This window comes from Plectropomus leopardus, chromosome 7, assembly GCF_008729295.1.
Source record: "Plectropomus leopardus isolate mb chromosome 7, YSFRI_Pleo_2.0, whole genome shotgun sequence".
Taxonomy (NCBI): Eukaryota; Metazoa; Chordata; class Actinopteri; order Perciformes; family Serranidae; genus Plectropomus; species Plectropomus leopardus.
The window spans coordinates 12,925,777-12,946,702 of record NC_056469.1 but is presented as its reverse complement, the minus strand read 5'-3'; the positions used below and the strand labels follow the sequence as shown (position 1 = coordinate 12,946,702).

The 20,926-nt window shown below is 38.7% G+C and overlaps 1 protein-coding gene across 1 annotated transcript in view; it reads right to left on the bottom strand.

The window, feature by feature from the left end:
- The window catches only part of dnah5 (dynein, axonemal, heavy chain 5), a 114,649-nt gene that overhangs the window by 16,499 nt on the left and 77,224 nt on the right, over nt 1–20,926 (bottom strand). Inside the window, exons 67-79 of the mRNA XM_042490006.1 lie at nt 19,142–19,279; nt 16,795–16,930; nt 16,157–16,338; nt 15,699–15,833; nt 14,257–14,412; nt 10,700–10,882; nt 8,683–8,787; nt 8,132–8,270; nt 7,017–7,131; nt 5,242–5,432; nt 3,640–3,761; nt 1,343–1,492; nt 27–272 (exon numbers count right to left, since the gene is read on the bottom strand). Of these exons, the coding sequence (XP_042345940.1) occupies nt 27–272; nt 1,343–1,492; nt 3,640–3,761; nt 5,242–5,432; nt 7,017–7,131; nt 8,132–8,270; nt 8,683–8,787; nt 10,700–10,882; nt 14,257–14,412; nt 15,699–15,833; nt 16,157–16,338; nt 16,795–16,930; nt 19,142–19,279 (1,998 nt within the window). The remainder of the gene's footprint in view (nt 1–26; nt 273–1,342; nt 1,493–3,639; nt 3,762–5,241; nt 5,433–7,016; nt 7,132–8,131; nt 8,271–8,682; nt 8,788–10,699; nt 10,883–14,256; nt 14,413–15,698; nt 15,834–16,156; nt 16,339–16,794; nt 16,931–19,141; nt 19,280–20,926) is intronic.

Sequence of the window (20,926 nt, the reverse complement as noted above, 5' to 3'; positions counted from 1 at the left end):
GTAGTAAGCTTATAACACTAACTCACATTAGCCATGGTCTGCTGCAGAAGCTTGCGGGCATGAACCTCTTGTCCTTGTCCCATGGAGACATAACGGGTCTCAATTTTAAGCCTCTTTCCCAGTGCAATGATGGAGTCAGTTGGATCTGAGCCCATTGATAAGAAGCAGGTGAGGGGTGTTCGTGGGTCTGATTCCTCCCATGTCTTCTCCAGGTCAAGAATCACCCCTTCAGTGTACTTCTCTCCCATTGTGTCCATTATGTATTTACGAGCCTAGAGGATAAAGAAAAGTAATAAGGCAAAGTATGCATGTTTGTTTACTGCTTTATAATGCAGGTCAAGTTAAAACTAAATATAGGAATACATTTACTTTCTGGGGGGCTGGGGATTGAGAGAGTAGATCAAAGAATTTTTCTTTATGGTTTATTCTTTTCAGTCAACAGTAAAGACTGCTGCTGCTGGAGGTCAGAAAAGGACAACTGCTGGACTGTTTGTTAGTGCAACAAAATAAATTCCACTCTCGGCTTGTCTGCAATGGACCAAAAAACTACCCATCAGTAAAAAGTGAATATCCATTAGCCTTTGTAGATAGTCAGGCTCAGTGAGCTTCAGAGAGAAATCTGTTTCACTAAATATATTCCATTTTCCCTTCAAGGAAAGACTCGGCCACAGCAGATATTACTGTAGATTAAGAGATTTTTAGACTCTTACTCTTTACTGAAGCTCCTCTCATTAGTGCAAGTAAACCAGCATATCTCTTCCAGCCCATCAACTGATTAAAAATATGCTGCTTCGGGCTACTCTGCTGTATTTCGTCCATGTATATTCATTCATTTGCACAAGTTATAGAATGACTGCATAGTACTGCATTGTACAACTGTGGGAATTGGATTTATACCATTACATTGATTGATTGATTGATTTGTTTATTTAAGTGTCGTGCACTTTACTGTGCCCAGCCCACATGGGCTTATAAGATACTGGGGATAACAATACAAAAAAGATATATAGATGGTCGCGTATACCTTTCTAATACATCCACAGAAAAAAATATAAATTATTCAAGGGGCATTTCAAAATATACAAACAAATAATAGACAATTTTACCAGATACAGTGTTTTCTTGTGTAAAGTCCGTGCATTTTCAATGAATCTGGCTAAGGCATAAATCTCGTCCTTAAAGAGCCAGCTCGACATATCACACTCAGTCAACCAAAATAAGTCAGGGTACAAAAGTGTAAACAAATGTGGTGTGATAAAGCTGATTCAACAACCAAAATTTGTTTTGAAGCCACAAGATCCTCGTATTCTGGACATCAACACACACACATATATTTTCTAACCTGTGCGATGGTCCTGTCAGGACACCAGCAGCGTATGAGCAGCAGGCGTCTGAAACAGTCAAGAGCCTGGTCGTAGGAGTTTGGGACCACCTCCTCCTCTGGGGACTCCTTATCAAACCATGACTTCCACTGTTTCTCGTTACGGCTTATCTGAAAGAAAATGTGTAAACAGCTCTAACACAGGGACACACAGATAGATCCTTTCACTGGACAACCATTTTGTCATTTTTTTTCAATTACATTAAGTGCAGCCCAAATGGAGCGCCGAATCATGCAGTGGTGGCATGAAGTACGAGCTCTGCTGCAGGCACCTGCGTGGGCATTAATTCATTTTTGTCTCAACTACCCATACCTATTTTACTTTCTAACATTGCAATGTCATTCCTTTTTATAGTTTAGTTTAAGACTGATAGCCAATTATTATGGGGTGCCTGATCAGATTTCAGGGGTGGACCTGAAAGACCTTTCTAATCTTGCTAAAAAAACCAAACAAACAAACAAAAAAAAAAAAACAGATACTGGTGACTGCCCTCTACGGCAATGCATTTGGCATACAGTTTATGTCTTATTCACGGAAAATGCTCCTTATCCTTTCACAAGAAATGCAGACTGACACACCATGTAACTTAGATTATTATAAACATGAGGTCCTGAGTTGATGCTTGTTGCGCTGAGCTTAGTGAAAGTAATCTGGGAAGCAGTCTGTTTTGAATCCATGTAAAGCCCATGTGCTTTAAAGTGGTGATATTAATGCTCCATAGCACAACATATGCAAATATTCTGTGACATCACATAACCTACTAAACACTGTGTTTACATGCACGCAGGAAACTAGGCTACTGGAGGAAATTAGGTTAAGCAGGATATCAGAGATTGTGCTTACAGTACATGCACCACAATAACCTTGTGACTTCATAGATGTTATTTACATGCAGCTGGTAAGTAATCAAATTTGCCCTCGTTTACAGCTACATATTCCCTGTCTGAGGGCTCTGTCATGAAAATCTGCATATGTATAACCCTATCAGAAACACAGTGAAATCAGATACATGCTTAAGAAATCAGATTTCTTTAACAGAAACAGCTGTGTTAACCAGGTCGTAATCCTTGCAACGTAAGGCTGACAGTTGCTTACGTGAATCACATTGTCATCTTATCTCTACAGGACATGTATTCTACTTAAAAGCTTTGAGTTAAATTTTGATTAAATGGCTGTGTGGGTCATTTTAAAACGAAGTGTGTCTACTTTAATGCATATTTATTTAGGAAGGTGAAGCAATCACCTGATTTACATTTATGTAGTGGAACACTTTCGCAACTGAGAGCTGCTTGTCTTTGTCTCTTCGCCACTGAGCAGCTCCACTTTGTTTAAGGGGTTCAGATCTTTTCTGAAGAGCACATTAATAGTAGTTTATAGAGAAGTGTTACACATTCATGTCCCACACACACACACTTCTAAGCTAGTTTAGGAGTTTGCGTGAACTTCTTTAATAGCAAGGCTAATTCGGGTACTTGAATATGATGTTTGCGTGTTTTATGTGTGAATAAGGTGTGTCATGTGTGTAGTAAAGTTTTTTTTTTTTTTGTACTGTAGTGCAAAGACTCAGGTGGTTTTGTCTCTATTCTGGGTGACATCACAATCCTGTCCTCGCATTGTTCTTCTGGGAAGATTGATTTCATTAAACAAAGAACTGTTAATCCACTTCTCTCATCATCACCGCAAGCATCATCATCCACACAAACATATTCCTGCATTTGTGCATGTGAAGGAAAACAAGGGTGCACACACATACACATTTGTGTGTGTGTGTGTGTGTGTGTGTGTGTGTGTGTGTGTGTGTGTGTGTGCATATGCTCATCCAAAAGTAATTGACTGGAAGTTTCTCCAAACTAAGCTCATTTCACAGAGCACTGAGCTTTTACCTCCATGGGAGCAACGAGGCTGTCAGTCACCCAAAAGGATGTGTGTACTTGTATGTGAGTGACAGTCCAGTGTTTGTGTGTGTGTGTGTGTGTATGTATGAGAGAGATGAAGTGAGACATGGTGAGACTGATATTGACATGCTTACTAGAGCAAAAGAGAGCTGTGAAAAATATTTAATAAGCACCTAGAGACCACTGTTGAATCTGTGTGTGTAGGACAGATGAGCACTGTTATCTGCACAATTAATGGATAGAAGTCCTGCTGGGTAAAAACTCTCTCAGCTAAAAGAAAGGTATTATACACCTGTCAGGGAATGTCTCAATTGATAAAGTGTGTGTGTGTGTGTGTGTGTGTGTGTGTGTGTGTTTTGTACCTGATCCAGTATATCAGAGAACTGCCACAGTTTGCTGAGCTCTACAAGGTTTAGCCAAGTCATGTCAAGGATCCATTTAGCCGGTTTCTGAGGGCAGGCCTTTAGGTCCAGAGATGCACCTCCTGGATGAGACACACACACACACACACACACACACACACACACACAATAACACACACACCAACAACAACAATACACACATGCACATACACAAAAACAGGAAGATCCAATCAGAAAAAAAATCTGATTGTACAAAATAATATATCACAACACAAAACGATCAATGCTTCAAACAAATGCCAACTCGAAAACACACAACACACAAAATATACACAAGTCATATTGAGTCAATGTTCAGCAGGTCAGAGCTGACAGATGGTGGAAGCTGCATGCATGTAGCAGACTGTCTGTTCTGGCCTTGACAGTCGCTATAGCTGGCTTTTATCCCTGCGGTGAGGAGCACTCCAGATTTCTGATTCAGTGAACTGCTACAATACCAATATGTTTGAAATGTGTGTGTAAACCTTGAGACAGGATTTAAAAAAAATCTCTCAGGTAAATAAATAATGAATAAAGAATAAAAAAAACAGCACAGAAAACACATGGCAACTTCACTCTGACTTTATCAAAGGGGCTTGAGGCTGTTTTTTAGAGTCCTAACTATACAACAACACTCGTAGCTTCTCTTCTCTGTATGCTGAGATTTCAACACAGTCTCAGTAGAGAAGGGTATCTGGAATGCCAGTATATGTACTGTCTTTCCTGAGCTCAAAATGTATCCAATATCTATTCTAGGTACTCACACAACAAATCAGTCCTTGAAGATGAGACATAAAAGACTGGTGAATGAAACACGGGTGAGAGATCAGAAAGACAAAGAAAAAAATTATTCCTAGAAACTTTTACTTGACTGACTGACTTTACAGCAGCTCAATCCTTCAATAATTTTGTCTTAAAAAGGGGTTTGGTGTAATACTTTCCACCAGGAGCAGGATTGGAGATTGGAGATTGGAGAAGGAATCTAGTTGTAGTCTTGCAAATAGTGACCCTGTAAAATCCCCAGGGTGTCAGACTTGGGTCCTCTCAAAGTCTTTTGTAGTCTCCAAGTGAATGGTAGGCATTAGATGTTTTCAAACTCACCACTTCACACGATTGTACTCTAAATAAGTTTAGCTTGAACGAACATAACTGGGTTTCAAGATGTCTGATAAGCAGACAACACACATTGCTAAGCACTGCACCAGAGCAAGTATAGTTTCAGTTCATTTCACATGCTAATTAGTATCCCTTGAGTCTTCCCACATCAGACAGTTATATGAGGATCGATGAGTACATTCTGAGCCGTTTTGAAACCAAGCTGTAAATAAATACTAGGAAATCAAACAAGAGTGACTGCATAGTGCAATTCAGTCAAAAGGCAGCACTCAGAAGTTATCAAGATACAATTTCTTTGTAATGCAAAAAGCTGTTCATATGCATATTATTTGTAGTTCAAAAGCCAGCTCCCACGTTTCCAAGTTTGGAGCTTCTTGCATAATGCAAGTACATGAGAAATCAGAACTTTTACAAATAATACCTGCACTCTTAAATTTTTCCTCTTACCTTTAATGAGCGTGAGAAACTCCTCATGTTTGACCCTATTGCTCTGCATGTCGATCTTCAGCGTCAACAGCAAGGTGAAGAGGAACTTGTGCTCCTCGTATAGACCCCGTGCTGCGTACTTGTACACCTCAAAGGTCATAAACTCTATGATGTTGGCGATGCGTTTGCTGGTAATAGGGCTTCTAGATGACCTGTTCGAGTAGAATTTCATAGCAAACACCACATATTAAGTTTAATTAATTTGCTGCTTATGAACCCATTTAATAATGTCACATACTTTAAACTAATATTAACTAACAAATCAAGTATGGACTAGAGATCACAGCATGGTCATTCTGGTTAACGTAATTGTTAATGCTTTACTGGCTTCAGCATAAATGGTGCTGACTAAATGTCAGTAATGTGGTATTTGGTAACAGTGAATTATGTGAAAGCTTCCTCTAGCCATTAAGGTTATTGGGAATATTGACACAATGAGCTGTATGGTTTGATGAGAAATCATTCAAGCTGGCAAATCAGTGGGTAGCTGGTCACAATGGGCTGTCACTGTATCTGATGTTTGCCTCAGACACTCAAAACACTTAACACTCAATACCGTACATAAACGTAGTTTCCACCTCCAACATGAAAATAATTTCCTTCAGTTTACATCCACATGTTAAGTAGAGGCTACAATAATAAATCTCTCCACTCTCCAATATTTGCCTCACATATACATAGTACTTAAGAAGAACATGAATTATGTGCAAGAAGTGAATACAGTAAATTAAATGCCTGTGTGAAGTAATTTAATTGCCCTGAATCAAAAACTACCTTTATGGAGTTAATTATATTCAATATTTGTGGCACCGTTTGAAACAGATTTGACCATAAAACTCTATAGTAATGCTTACGGCCATCTTTGTAGCATTGCTATATTGAATCACACTATTGTTTGGAATTCAAAGATGCTAATTAAGTCCCCACTAATTTCATCCTCCTCTAGATTTTTAAGTGCATGGCTCCACTTGTGCTCCAGAGAGTACAAGAGTCACCATCTTCACATCACAAAATGCCACAATCACATTAATGTATGAGGATGATCATTAACAACAAAAGAAACCCTGAAACACAGGTAGCTTCCTTTTATAATCGGCAAATTACAAAGCTTATTTTTAGTACAAAGGTACGATGAAAATGAATGTAAATTGTATTTCATGGCTAAAAGTAAGAGCAAACAGACAAAGACTAAGAAAATATCTTGGTAATGTTGTGCAGTTTGACTATCCGTTTTGTATTCACCACTTCATTGTGCTGTTAAAATGTGCTCCATGTACACTACTAACATTTCTGACAACATATGCCAGTATCTATTTTCCAGCTGAAGTAACTGTAAATTGGTAATTAGTAGAAAGATTTTGGGAGTTAATGTCGGTTTTGGGCCACAGATTGTCTGGCTGTTAAGTTAAATTATACAGATTTAGCTGTCTGAAGTAAATTTAATATTGTTTTGCCCTTTTTAGAAATCATTATTTTTGGGAAGGCTGATATAATAATGCAGACATCTGAATTTTAATCAGTTTCAGGTGCCTAGAAAGTGCACAAAGTACTCCAGCAGCACTGAGTCATGATGCCAATAACCAAAACAAGTCCCCCACTAAAACTTTATAAATCACAATAAGAGGTGTAATGTTTGTGAGCCAGCTTTGTAAGACAAAGGCTGACATGGAGTAGCTTGCAGTTTATGGGTAAACACCATGCCACACAGAGAGCAGCAAATACCAGATTATTCTCACCTAGCCAGAGAAAGGTCAAAAAGTCCCAGGAACTGTCTCAGAGATGTCTGATACATGACGTTCACCATACTCATCTCTGTGATCAGGAAGTACAGGATACTGCCTCTGGTGGCCACTACAAACAAACACAAAAATCACAATAGCAATGACAAAAGAAGTGTGGTAATTGAAGCTCATGTTTTTAACTTAAAGAGGTGTCTGTTGACTTTACAGCCTCCAAATCAAAAAATAACTCCTTTAAGAAATTCCTGTCTCAAACTTTCATAAAATTATTGGCAAAAAAAGATTTTTACTAAAAGTTAAAAAGCAAACAACTGGGACATCTTTAAAAATACACATTTTTCCTCTTTCCTGTAGTGCAATTTATTTATCTAGATTGTTTTGAGTTCATGAACTCTATGGCAGACATGTCTGCCTTCTCTCAAGTATAATAGAACTAAATAGTGTGCATCTACTGATAGCTCACTTAGCACTGCTGAGCCAACTCTCACTACAGCTAAGCCAAGGAGCATGCCTCTTCTTGCACTGTCACAAGCGCAAGAAGAGGCATGCTTCCTTCTGAGCAATGATACAGTTCCCGAATGTAGTTTGGTAGAAACGAAACTGCAAACATTCAGGTCTGTGGATAATCTTGCATAACCAGTTCATAATTTCTGTAAAGAGACATTGCTGTTGAGTTCTTCAAATGCATGTTTTTAGTTCTTTGAGTACCACAAGCAGAGTGCCATCTAGGTTTTTTATATTTGAGAGAAGACAGATGTCTCCAACATCCAGCAAGTCACATCAAAACAATCTCAAATGATAAATATCCCAACAGGTAAGAGGAAAAGTATGTAATTTTTATTTTGGGGTGAACTGCCCATTTAACCTCTGTTAACTAAGGAATTTGTGGCACAGATTAATCTAGATTTAGTTCATACAAAGAGTCTGTTTTAAAGGAAAGTGTGTAGTGAGTCCTTTTCTGGATAGTTCCCATTTTGTCATTGCTTGGGCTGAATTATGAACTGAAAATGATCAGTATTTTGTGATTGAACCTGAACTTGGCTGGCTCACTGTAACCGCAAAAATCGCAAAAAAGTGTAAATTCTGTCACTGAGCCAGTTGTCACGCCCTACCAGGTCGGTACTCCTCTCTGGCAGTATTGATCTGGATCTCGGTCTCTGCAGCAATCTGTAGTTTCTGAGTGACCTCTTCAGCCGTGCGCTTGGTGTTGCCAAGTACAATAATCAGACTCTCATCATCCACCAGTGAACCCTACAAAGTGACATATTTGCAAGGGTAAGTTAGGATAAAGGATACTATAGAGAGGATAAATGAAAATGAAAACATACCCATGACTGTAACAGATGGACAGATACTTTTTTCTAAAATTCTTTAATTGGAAGGCCTTATTTATGTAACTTCCTTTTATAGGGAATAAACTTCCTGGCCAATGTTTTCATGAACCTCTACATGAGCATATTGCATATGTAACCAACAGTCTGCTTTATAAAAACAGAATGAAAATAAAGACACACCAGGAATCAGATAAACTAGCTTTAAAAACTCCCAACACTACTAAGGTATCCACACTGGTCATTATCACATGCCCACATTCATAATTTCAGTTGGAAGCAATGCTCTTTCAAATGTTGTCTGATACATCAAAGTTTAAGTATTTGCTTGCCTGTGTACTGGTCAGTCGATAGAGGAGGTTGTCCTCTAGCTCCTTCATCTTTCTCTTGTTAGATGTCACATCTTCTAAGAGGTCTGTCCTCTCCTTCTCCAGTTCCTGGTGTTAAAAAACAGGTTACATAGCTGTAGCACAGTGCTAGAGGGAAGGTCAAAGGATCATCAAATTCAAAGGGGTTCACCCCCTGGGGAGCAGGAATTTGATCCCCAAAATGCCTTTTAGCTTATGAGATACTGGAAGTTGACATTTTGACCTGAGAGTGGATAAAATGAAAGAGAAGAGCATGTGAGATTTATCTTGTTATCCAGAGCAATATCATGGTAGTCTGGTCATTAGTGAACACATGGCCAGACACTATCATCCTTTCACATTCTGCCTTTTGCAGGGTCAGTTAACACTACACTATACGCTACACCCTTTCCTGAAACATGTCTGGCAGGTTTTTATGAGCTTGGGTATAAATGCACATGATGATGATGATGATGATGATGATGATGATGATGGTTATCATTTTGCAAAGAATCCTAGTCTTTTTTTTTTTTTTTTACCAAACACAATTAATTGCTGTGAATAATCTAAGCAGAATTAAAAAAAAAAAATAAGCCCATCCATCTCCATGAGCCTATCCACATCAAGTGAGTCGAATATTGGCATCCACTGAATACAAAGGAAGTACTAGAAAAGAGAGTTAGCAGAAAAATAACTGTGTCTTCTCAGATGAAAGCAAAACACCACAGTAACAGGGAGTAGTAAGTGCCACTGCCCAGTCTGACAGTCCATGAATTAAAGGGACTGTACTCCTCTGAACCAAAACCTCAGTCATCCACAGTAAACCCAAGGGAAATATAAGCTACTTTGAAACTGTGTCTGATTTTACAGGTACACTAAAAAGACTAATGTGGTAAAGACAACTAACTGTGTCCTGAAAACAAAGACACTCAAAACTGCATCTATCTTTTATATTTTGAGTTCATCATAACAGAATAATGATGTTCGGCTGGTTAATGTTACTGAACTGTGAAGAGATAGGTTTTAAAGCTGTGATTGCTGATTCAACTCACATTGTGATTAAATCCATATTTAGTACACAGATAATGAGCCACTTTTTCCGTCCAGCATAAATCCTTCATCCCAGCATCAGCTGTTACAACCAGTCTTTTCACAGTCCCGATCAATGCGTCCTCAGCATTGGGTGCATTCGTAATGGATTTCTATTGCGCACAATGAATGAATCTAGTCCCTGAAACTATAGATTGTTTGTGTCTTTGTGTGTACTTTTGCCATTGGTGCACACGTACACTCATTTTTGTTGTGTGGCTGTTTCTTCACACTGTCAGGCCAGTAATGATTGCCATGTTCAATATTCAAAGCAGAATAATTACTTCCCAAGTTATGTTGTCACACAGTTTGTGCTTGCTAGAGAGAGAGAGATGAGGTACACAGTACGAGGTGCTGGGGGTCTGCATTTAAATGGTTTTCTTCTTTTCTCTTTAAAGCAAAGCAAAGGGCTGAGGCCAGAATTGAACCTGTGGCCGCTGCAGTGAGGACACAGCCTCTCTACATGGGGCGCCCGCTCTATCCATTGAGCCACCAGGTGCCCCACATTTTAATGGTTTTCAAGCGTTTTTGAAAAGGAATTATAAAAATCTAAGCAAGCCAGAGGGACATCATTTCTGTAGAACCATACTGAAATTTAAATCTGGCTTCTCCTGTCTACATGTTGAAGTATCCTTGGGCAAAATAATGAAGTCCAAATTGCTCCTGATGACTGTTCATCAGTGTGGGAGTGTTTTTAAGCTGAGTAACAGGTGGCACCTTGTGTGGTAGCCTTGGCCACCAGTGTTTAAATGTGTGCGTGAATGTGATATGTAGTTTTAAAGCACTTTGACTGGTTGGAAGACTAAGAAGTGCAGGTCCATTTACCAGATAAATTAATTCAAAATAAACAGCTAATATATACTGTATATACAGACATTATAGTGGCTACCATTTAGTTTGAGAGCAGCTCTACCTGTTTTTCTGTGAGGATGACTCTGCCCAGCAGCTGGTCCTCCAGTCCTCTCATGGTGACAGTGAAGTCGATGATGGAGGTGCGAGCACTGATCTCGGGGGTGTAGGCAGGGTTAGGCAGCTTGGTGGTCACATACAGCCTGAAGCCCTTCATCACATCCACCTCTTTGTCACCCACTTTTACCTGCAAAAAGAAAAAGACAGAAGAAAGGACACAAAGATAGAAAGTACAGTCAGCATCACAAAACATCTCATTAAATGGGTAAATAACAAAAGTACATTGGGTAAAATTCATCCCCAAACCAACAAGACATGAAGGTACAATTATAGTGAGAGTCACTTATCTTTGTGTTTAAATGTATGAACAGGCCATACTGACAAACATGGTAAAGATATCCTGGTCTAATCGAACACTTTGCAGATACAGCTGCTCAGAAGCATTTCCTGTGTGTTAATGTTTGTATGAGCGTGTACATCTGCATAGATGTGTGCATCTTGTGTTTGCTCTGATCAGCAATTAATGACTCATGGCAGTAAAACTTCTGATTACCCATCTGCCCGTTTGTGCCAGGAGCTGTCGGCTGCAGACACCTTCACTTCCTCCTCACACCAGGATATTAATAGAAATTAAAGTTTTCAGGAGAGAGTGGGAGGGAGTGCGTCAACACCTCTCAGTAGGTATCTGACTTATGCTTGAATGTGATGTGTCCATGGATCACATGCTCACTTGCAATCAACATACGGTGTGAGTGTGTGTGCATGTTTATCTGCAGTTAAATGGTATGTTTGTTGTGTGTGTGAGTACATGCGTGTGTTTGTTTGATGCATGTGTGAGATAGAGGCAGCTGCAGTGTCAGCTGCTGAATAAACAGTATTGGCCAGAAACAGGAGCTGAGAGGCGATAATGAGAGGGAGAGAGAAATGCCTTGAAGCAGACTTTTACTCTGACTCTTTTCACAACCTTTTACATTCTGTCTGATATTGTTTTTCTGTATGTGAACATGCATGTGTGTGTGAGGGAAAGTTAGAGATGAAGATTGCAATGGCAAATTTGGAAATCCATTCCTTTTGTAATGAACTATACAATAGCACATAGGAGAAGTTTTCCTTGCACCCAGAAAGCCATTTCTGAAAGAAATCTTCCATTTCCTATCCTTAACCAAGAAATCTCTTTCTGGTAGAAAGCCCTCTTGGAAAACTTCTCCGAACTGCAGGACAATAACCTAAATTCATGGTTATCTGGATGGGAAAGGGTCACATATAAAATGCACTGGGACTGATCTCTCCATTGAGTTTTGTGGAAATTATTGTTGACATCTTTACAACCATCACAGAAAAGACACATTTATGTGTGCAATAAAAATGTTTTTGCAAAAGTATTATGGCAGAATTATTGGCAGAAAGACCAAATTAGAGTGCATCCTTGTCATGTACAATACTGTATTTCCTGTAAAACCCAGAATGCACATCCAAAGCTTGCTCTGGGCTATCATTTTGGCTAACACAATTCAGACAAAATAAGAACCATTCAAACAATGCACTTCCATTTTCCAAATTAAAAATATCTAACTCCAACAGTACATTACAGGAAATTAGGATGCTGAAACAGAGTGTGGTCCATTTTTCATGGTCCAACCACAAATTAAAAAAAAGCAAAAGCAATAGGCATCTGGCAGGATGGAGGCACAATATTAGATTTCACTTCCAATCAACAGGAAATGTAGTTTCTTGAAGCTGGTGAGACCCTCTATAAAGGCAAACTATAATTGTGTTTAATGGGCCACACTCTCATTATGAACTCATTCATTAGACTTGCCCATGGTAGAAATCAGCTTGAGTGGGGCTCAATATTAAATGCGTGATTAGCATGTTTGTCTATTAAGATTTAATTTAAAAATACTTTTAGTGCTAATTAAATGACCTCACTGATGTGGATATTTAAAGCCTGATTTGGCTTTCCCTTTCCTTCTCATCTCACATGGAGCTACTGAAAAAATACAACACAGTTACTTGAACAAAGCACAGAAACAAACTGCATACTTCATTTACAGGACATGAAAAACTTTTGCATCGCAGTGTTTCCCACAGGTCTGAGATATACTTGTGGGGGTAGCTGGTGGAAAAGCTGGTGAAAAATGGTCTACTACATGTGACAAGGTGGTATGTGTGACCTTTCATGCAATAATTTGATTCAATTAATATTTTGTTAAATTCAAACAGATAACATCATTTTGGTCTTTTCTAATCGCACATTAAGCTAATCTTAATCATGTCTGTCTGCTTTTGTGTTTGTCCACTCATCTCTTTCTGCCACTTACAAATGTAAGGAATAAGTACGCTATGTGCAATACGTAAGAGCAGTGATACAAGGCTATTTTCAATATATATTAGTGAAGTGCCAGATTTAGAAAGTTCAGGTAAACAACACAACAGAAACTCCAGGAGCACGAGAAGGGCAGTAAAATCAAGAGCTGGCAAGTATGCAATGCAAATCTTGTCATTTTTCATAATCAGATATCAAACGACATATCTTTTGATGTGTCTTCATGCAAAATTTTGTTTGCACGCACTGAGAAAATAATGTTGAAACTGGCTGCACATTGCGAGCCGGACATAACTGCATTGGGCTGCCTCTGGCTTGGCTGTAGAAGCAATACAAACAGGTATGAGAGGGAAAGAAAAAGGAAAGATTGTCTAGTAGCTAATCGATTGCTGATACCGTCATCCTCTCAGACGAATAAAAAAATAAAAATAAAAACTGAATGGCAGTATATTTGGCGACCGTTAACTTACTGTACCTAAGTGGCCTGCCCAAGTAAAGTTAATTTGTGGCAAGCATTGCATCTCCAAATCACCTCCACCAATTTCATTTTCCATTCATACTATTGATCCTATCAACAGCATTCAGTGATTGAGTTAAATTCATTTGACGATACAAAATGTCTATACCATGTTGAAAATTTACAATCTAAATGTAAGAGATAAAAGTAAACCCTTCAGTCTCTTGCATACATTTGTTATAGAAAGCAAGCACCTCAAGTGTTAATAACATGCCTACAGTGCAAGAATTAAGTGTATAATAACTTTGAATAACTTTGTATAAGAGGTGGTGTTGCTGAACTACTACATGACCACATAGAGCAAAACAAAAGTGGAAATGCATTATTTCAAAGATGAACACAAACTAGAAGAACTGCAACATCACTAAAGTTGTACACAATAAAGCAGTCTCTCTGTGGCGGATCATGTCACTGAGCACACTTTAATGTGTCCCAAGACAATTAGCATGATTCAGTACTGGTGCTCCAGCTGGCATGGTTGGAGAAATCAAAGACCCTCTGTGTAGTGTCAGAGAGTGGGCTAGTTTTCCCCTGTCTGAGCTAATCAACCTGCATCAGCATAGGTGTGACAGTTGGCAAGTGGGACTTGGCTAAGTCCCATCACGCCCTCCACCAGTGCAAAACACGCCTGCTCATTTCACACTCCTCTACCCAAGGAGAAAAAAAACTAAAAATCTGGTACATGAGGGTCTCAGGAGAGTTATTTCTGCCACATTACCTTGTACGTGGAGCCAGTTTTGATGAAGTTTTTTTCAAGGATGTTGTCAAGTGCAGGGTCCAACTCCTCCCCTACATCCTCAATCAAAAGGGGGCGCCCGAGAGACAAGCTGTCCTCCAGATGGTTCTTAAAGTACCTGTGGTTCAGTGAGGTGATCTGGGATCAGAGCATGAGACCTCTATTAATACATGCATATGGAAAAATGTAATTGTGGGAGATAAACATGTAATGCAACTGTCATCTGGAAGCATTCCCTTTCTAATCAAGACACTATATCAGTGGTCAGCCACAACAATGCCCCATGTCCCTATCAGACATTTATGTTGTCTTTTTATGAAACCTGGTTTTAATGTTCATTGTAGCAGAGAAGATAATAACATTTTATTATTATTATACTTTCTTCATGACTAAATGACCTCGGCACTGTTTCCAACAGCCTGATCATCAAATTTATCAGTCAGACAGAGAAAAGCATCTGAAACAGTCAAATGAAGGGGAGACACAGTTGACTTATTCCTAATTCATACCTAGATCCAAAGGCTAACCTGTCTGGGGAATGTGACATGTCAAATAATAACATCAGTTTTACAGATGAGCTTTTTTTAGAAAACCTCAAAAAACAAATACAGTTGATTTGATGAGGTCACGAGGTGATGAGGTTTAAACCCTCAGCTTGTGGAAATGGGTTTTCGGGAGGGACACTCCTAATAGGATAGCAGAATGCATTCACTTGGCTCACAGATTGCCTCTAACAGGGCCGGTGACCTTGGCTGGTTGTATTAAATCTGCAGAAATAGGCAGTACTTTTTCAGGATGCCTTAGAGAAGAAAAGACATGCTGGACAAGGAAAATGATTTGAGGAAAACAGTCATGGTAAAAACTGAGCTAGATATTGTTTTAAGTAATGTCAAGGTTTTAGAGGCTGCTAAAAATCAAAATCTTGCTTGACAAAAACTGGCCCACGAGCTATGTAAGGGAAAAATAAATTATTAAATTCTATAATGCATATGGTACTTAGAAACAGAAGAATAAAAGGTACTGACACTGAATAGTGACATCAGGGGGTAGTTATTGATTTCCAATATATTATTTATTATATTATTATTATTATTATTATAATTATTTTATTGTAAATTTTTGGCAATCCTGCATCAAAATGGATGACGACAGAAAAATATATATATATATATATATATATATATATATATATATATATATATATATATATATATATAAATATAAAGGAATAATAAGATGAAACACTGCAGCCATCAGTGGGTTTTACATACAGTAATATATAAGTTAAACCTCACTTACCCCAAAATAATGTTGCTGCGCTTGTATAATTTCAATAGATGATACACCCTCACTGTGTATTATAAAAATAAAGCAGCCGACACAGGTAATATATTTTTAAGCAATAGATGAAAGCAATCCCAAACCTGTAACTCATTCCTGGACTCTTTGTTTTTGATCCAGATTTTTCCCTGCGTCTGGGGGTCAATAAGGAGGGGGAAGCGGGCAGCTTTGGTGATAATGATGCCATTCTGAATGGACAGGTCATCATTGGGGAGCCCCTTCAAGACAGAAGACAAACACTGATTTAGGTTCAACCCTGATGTTTGGTCATGCCAGCTAATTACAGTTTTTATTTCAAGAATTCATTTGATTAATTCTGTTTGCTATCCAGTATTTGAGTTAAAGTATCACCAAACAATTAAATGATATATAAATATGTTCTACCAAGAATGAGGTTAATTATCAATAGTTAAATAACCACTTCAGCTAGGCAAATCATTATTATTTTTATTATAAAATGATCACATACTGTTTATACTGTATCAATATGCACTAAAACAGTTGATTCTTTTGGCTGTAGTTCCAAAAGTAGTTCACTGACCTGTAGGTTCCACTCGCTAACTGTGGGTGCATCAATGAGCAGCTCGGTCAGATTGAGGTTGTTGCCAAATGGGATGCAGCGTTGCCTCAACTCTCGCTGCCAGTCACTCTGTAGAAGATTACGAAACTCCTGATTGAAGGGGCCAGAGTATGAGAGGAATGCTGTTGCCAGAAGCACATCACCTGAAACAAGAAGACAAAAGTGTTTAACACTTAAATACTGTTGTGCATAATTGTTATTAAACATGGAGAACAGCCACTGATGTGGTAGGTAATGTTAAGGCAATAAAAAGTAAAATGCATAAAAACTGTACTATGTCAGCAATACACTAGGGATTAAATGTCTATCTAAAATGAAATGCTCTGACCACGTTGCTGGTAATTAGAAATACTGGTATATATTTATGACATTATATTTTTAGCCAATTAATCATCCAAGAGTGTCTTGCTTTTTTTAATCACTCAACAGAATGGTGTAAAGGCTTGTCTCATTAATTCAAGCAATATTTCACAAATCCTTGTTTTTATTACAGATCCTGTATCATTTATTCATCATTATTATTTATTTGCAGAGACATATCTTTGATGACATAGTTTTCCGAATGCCAGCTATGTTTTGAAGCCTGTTTCAAAACCCACCTACAAGGCGTTTTGTTTGGGCAGCAAACTCTTTGCTCTGCTCAGTCCATCTCTCCTTCTCGCCAGCAAGACCGCTGATGAGACTGGATGCCGTCTGCATCTTGTGTCGACAGCGCTCAGCATCCTCCAGCAGGGTCTGATGGGATGGGATGGCAGACGAACATGTTAGTAGGTTAACATGTCTGTTTTCTGTCCATCCCACTGTCTTTTCATTGAGTCATCCAACTCTCATTCAACCATTTATACTCTGTACATCAGTGCATATTTATACACATTTCAAGTATGTACATAGGGACAAAGTGAGCACATTTGTATCACTATTGATAATGTAATCCTTCGTGACGTGAGTTGTTCTGTAATGCCAGTACAATATGAATCGGCATTGGATTGCTTGTATGAGATGACAAATATACTTTCGTGTTACCTTTATCACTATGTGGGTTTCCTGCAGGTGCCACAGTCCAAAGACATGTAGGTTAGGTAAATAAATTTAATTGCAGTAGGTGTAAATATTGTCTGTCTTCGTGCTTGCCAAGGGATTGGCAGCTGCCTTTCACCTCATGTATGCTGGGTTGGGCTTACATAGGCTCAAGACCCCTGCAACCCCCCAATACATGGATGGATGTGTTCCTGACAGCATGCTTATTCTATCTGATCATAATAGCTTCTGCTTTTTAAAGACATACTAAAAGGTAAACAGCACCTTTTAGCCATTTACCACAATTATCTTTTCATCAGCTGCTCACAGGCAATAAAGAGGTTGTTTCCCCAATAGAAAAAAAATGTCTCATTAATAAAGACTGGTAACGAGCCCTTTAATTTCATTTTGTCCCCTGGAGATGAAGAGCTCTGTGTCTTAATAACAAAATTATAAAAAGAGTCAACTTGGGCTGTCCAGGTTTCCTAATCAGCGAGTGCTGATGCACATACTGCTCTATTTACATGCTATTATTTATCACAGAACAGAGAGTACGGATGAGGAAAAACCCACAGACAGACTCACAAATTTGCACAAACAATCAACAGTGTACCACCATTGTTAGTTACATTAATTTATAAAGTGACATTTGCGCAACTCCTGTTTACGTTGGAGGTTATCACAGGCTGTGTTTAAAGACAGTCCACCTCTGTGATTTCAGTTTAAAGGTCAATCATCTATACTTAAAAAAGGGTGGCTCATTTAATAAAAGGCAGAAAAAAGTTATGGTAATAAGCATGTTAAGAAATCAATACAAAGTTAAAGCTTTGTGAGACTACTTTTAAGAAACATAACCTGGTTTTAAATAGCATCAGGTGGCACAACGTAAACTTCAATAAATGTGTACAAGTGAGGACATCAATTATAGATTCAATATATTAATGTTTTTTTCAATATATATTTTCATTCATGGACAAAATGCTTTAGCGTGTCTTTATGCAGAAAAATACACTGTACATGAACAAATGTACTGTTGCTGTAAAAGAACAGGCGTGAGGTGAGACAGGGACTGAGATTTAATTGATGAAGTCATCAACTTTACCAGAAAAAGCACAAAGACAGCTGTACCAGCTATATGAATTCAAATGATCACATGGAACAGCAGGTTAATCAGCAAAGCCTGGATCCAAATTGGTGATCACATGTTCCGAGTAGTGCAATGTTATGTGCCATTAAAACTCTGCTCATTATAGTTAATGTTGTCATTCCCTATTACAGGCTTCAGTGGAAGAGACTAACACTAAATGTCCGATTGTATGTTATCTGATGTATATTAATTAGTCTTAGACAAAAAATCAAAAATACAAATTTCTCTTCTTACCTGTAGTGCTATTTATCAGTCTAAAGTGTTTTGGTGTTAGTTGCTAGTCGCCTCCTAGAGATGTCTTCCTTTTTTTGAATATAATGTAACTTTATGGCATTCGTCTGATGGTGCTCAAAGCACAAAAAAATACATTTGAAAAACTCAACAACAATGTCTCAGCTGAGCTGTAACATTAATCATGTAAGTGGTGCTTGATGAGCTAGCAATAGATGTACACTTTCTTCTGTGTGGCGATAAAATTGGTGTGTGTAGTTAGGAATAAAGAAAATGGTTCCTAAAGAGAGATAAAAGAAAAGAGAGAAAAAGTAACAAAAATGTCACCCGTTGCAAAGTGGCTCATGCTTCAAGTATTTGTCACATATATCCAAAAAAGATACTGGCATAAAGCTCCAGGTGTAGAATCATCAGCACACTATTTATCTCACATCTGCTGTATATCACATGATCCAACAATTTTACACGTCTTTTCAGTACAAACTGCTCCTACTTGTGTGTGGAAAACTAATAAAGATTTGTGTTTTGAGGAAGTAAGTGAAGCTATTGACCTGTTTCTCCATCATGGCCTTCTCATACTCCGCCTGCACCACATCCAGCTCTGCCTGCTTGGCATCCAGCTCAGCCTGAGCCTTCTGAAGGTCCACATTAGCTATGGCCAGACGATTCTGCTGCACTGCCAAGTTAGCCTGAGGAAGAAATGAGGGCAGAGACAGAGGAATATGTGATGCCTTTATCTCACATAAAATGCTTACAGGGACCACTGTCAGTTCTCTGGGGAGAGGGCTAAAACAGAAAGAGGGATGGAGGAAAGACAAAAGAAAAGAGAACAGATCAGGTGAAGGTGGGGAGGATTTGGCAGAAAAAATAAGTGAGAAAAGGTGGTAGGAATGAGTGGGTTTATTGGAAAGAAATTTTCCCTATTTGGAGAGCAAAAATATGTTAAACAGAAGAGTGTAAATAATCTAAATATGGCTAGGGACATGTGCTGGTTCATGTCAAACAGCATAAAATGCCTAAGCATGAAGGTGAAATGGTAGGAGGTAAATAAAAAAAAAAAAAAAAAAAAAATCAGTGATATTTTAGAATTGTAAAGACATGTCACAGGAGCAGGGGCTCAAAGCTTCAAAAGTTAAACTAGAGATGCCAAAAAAGAGATTTGCAAGAGGAAATTAGTGAGATAGAGCAAAACTGGTAAATAAATAGTGATGTGGGGGTGGTGAGAAGGAAGAGGGGAGGAGGAAAGCAAATCTGAATCAGAGAGGAAAAGCAAAGAGGATATTGTCTGGCTGGAGCTGGGGCTGTTGAGAAAGCATTGAAAGAGGTTTAGAGACAGAGATATAAAGAAAAGTTGCCCTATGTCTAAGTGTGTTTGGGTGGCCTGGCAAAGAGGAAGTCTGGAGCATTGATTTAATATTAATTTACATCTGAGGGGACTATCCCTGCCTGTCTTTCTGCCAGTCTGTCTTTCTAACTGTATCTGGCTGGCAGTCTGGCTGGCAAGCTTAAAGAAAAGTCACCATTGCACTGGAAACCAGAAAATTAATTTGTGAAGCTGTGTTCCATGATGAAGCAAAAGATCAGGATCAAAGAGGAAAGGCAGGAGTTTTCATGGAGGTTGAAGAGAATAAGAGAAAAACAGAATGTCTTTGAAAGAGAGAGACAGAGAAAATGAGAGGAGAGAGGGAGAAAGTCAGCGAGAGAGGGGATAAGGGAAACTAGGAGAGTAAGAAGAGAGAGAAAGGTGGTTTTGAAAAAGAAACCCTGGGTGAGCAGAGACATAAAGGTGCAGGCAAGGAGGAGAAAATGAGATGTGGCAGAGGGCAAAAAAAGTCAGAAACTGAGACCTGGTAACAAGGGAGGAAGGAAATCAGGCACAAAAGAACAACACAGTTACAGAAAGGAAAACAGAGGTGATCACCAGGCAAAGTTTCAGTGAACACAATCCAAAAGTGTGAATGCATTCTTGCATTCTGCGGAGGGAAGTTTTAATGATCGCAATGCATCAGACACCCACAGACTGCACTGGCAGAAAGAAAAATTAGAAAAAGGATTTGGGACATTTGCATGAAATCATAGGGTTTAGTGAACAGGTGTGTGTGTGTGTGTGTGTGTGTGTGTGTGTGTGTGTGTGTGTGTGTGTGTTGCCCTGTCTAATTAATTTAGGATTCTATGTACAGAGTATTCTTCTGTGCTCCCTTCTGTTGTGTGCGGGATTAATAACTCCTTGGAAAAAGAAATAAATATTAACCAAATTATGACACGGTCTGTGTTAAGATTGAGTTCCTGTAAGCCTCACTTTCACTATGCAATTATCACTGCCACCGGGTACGATG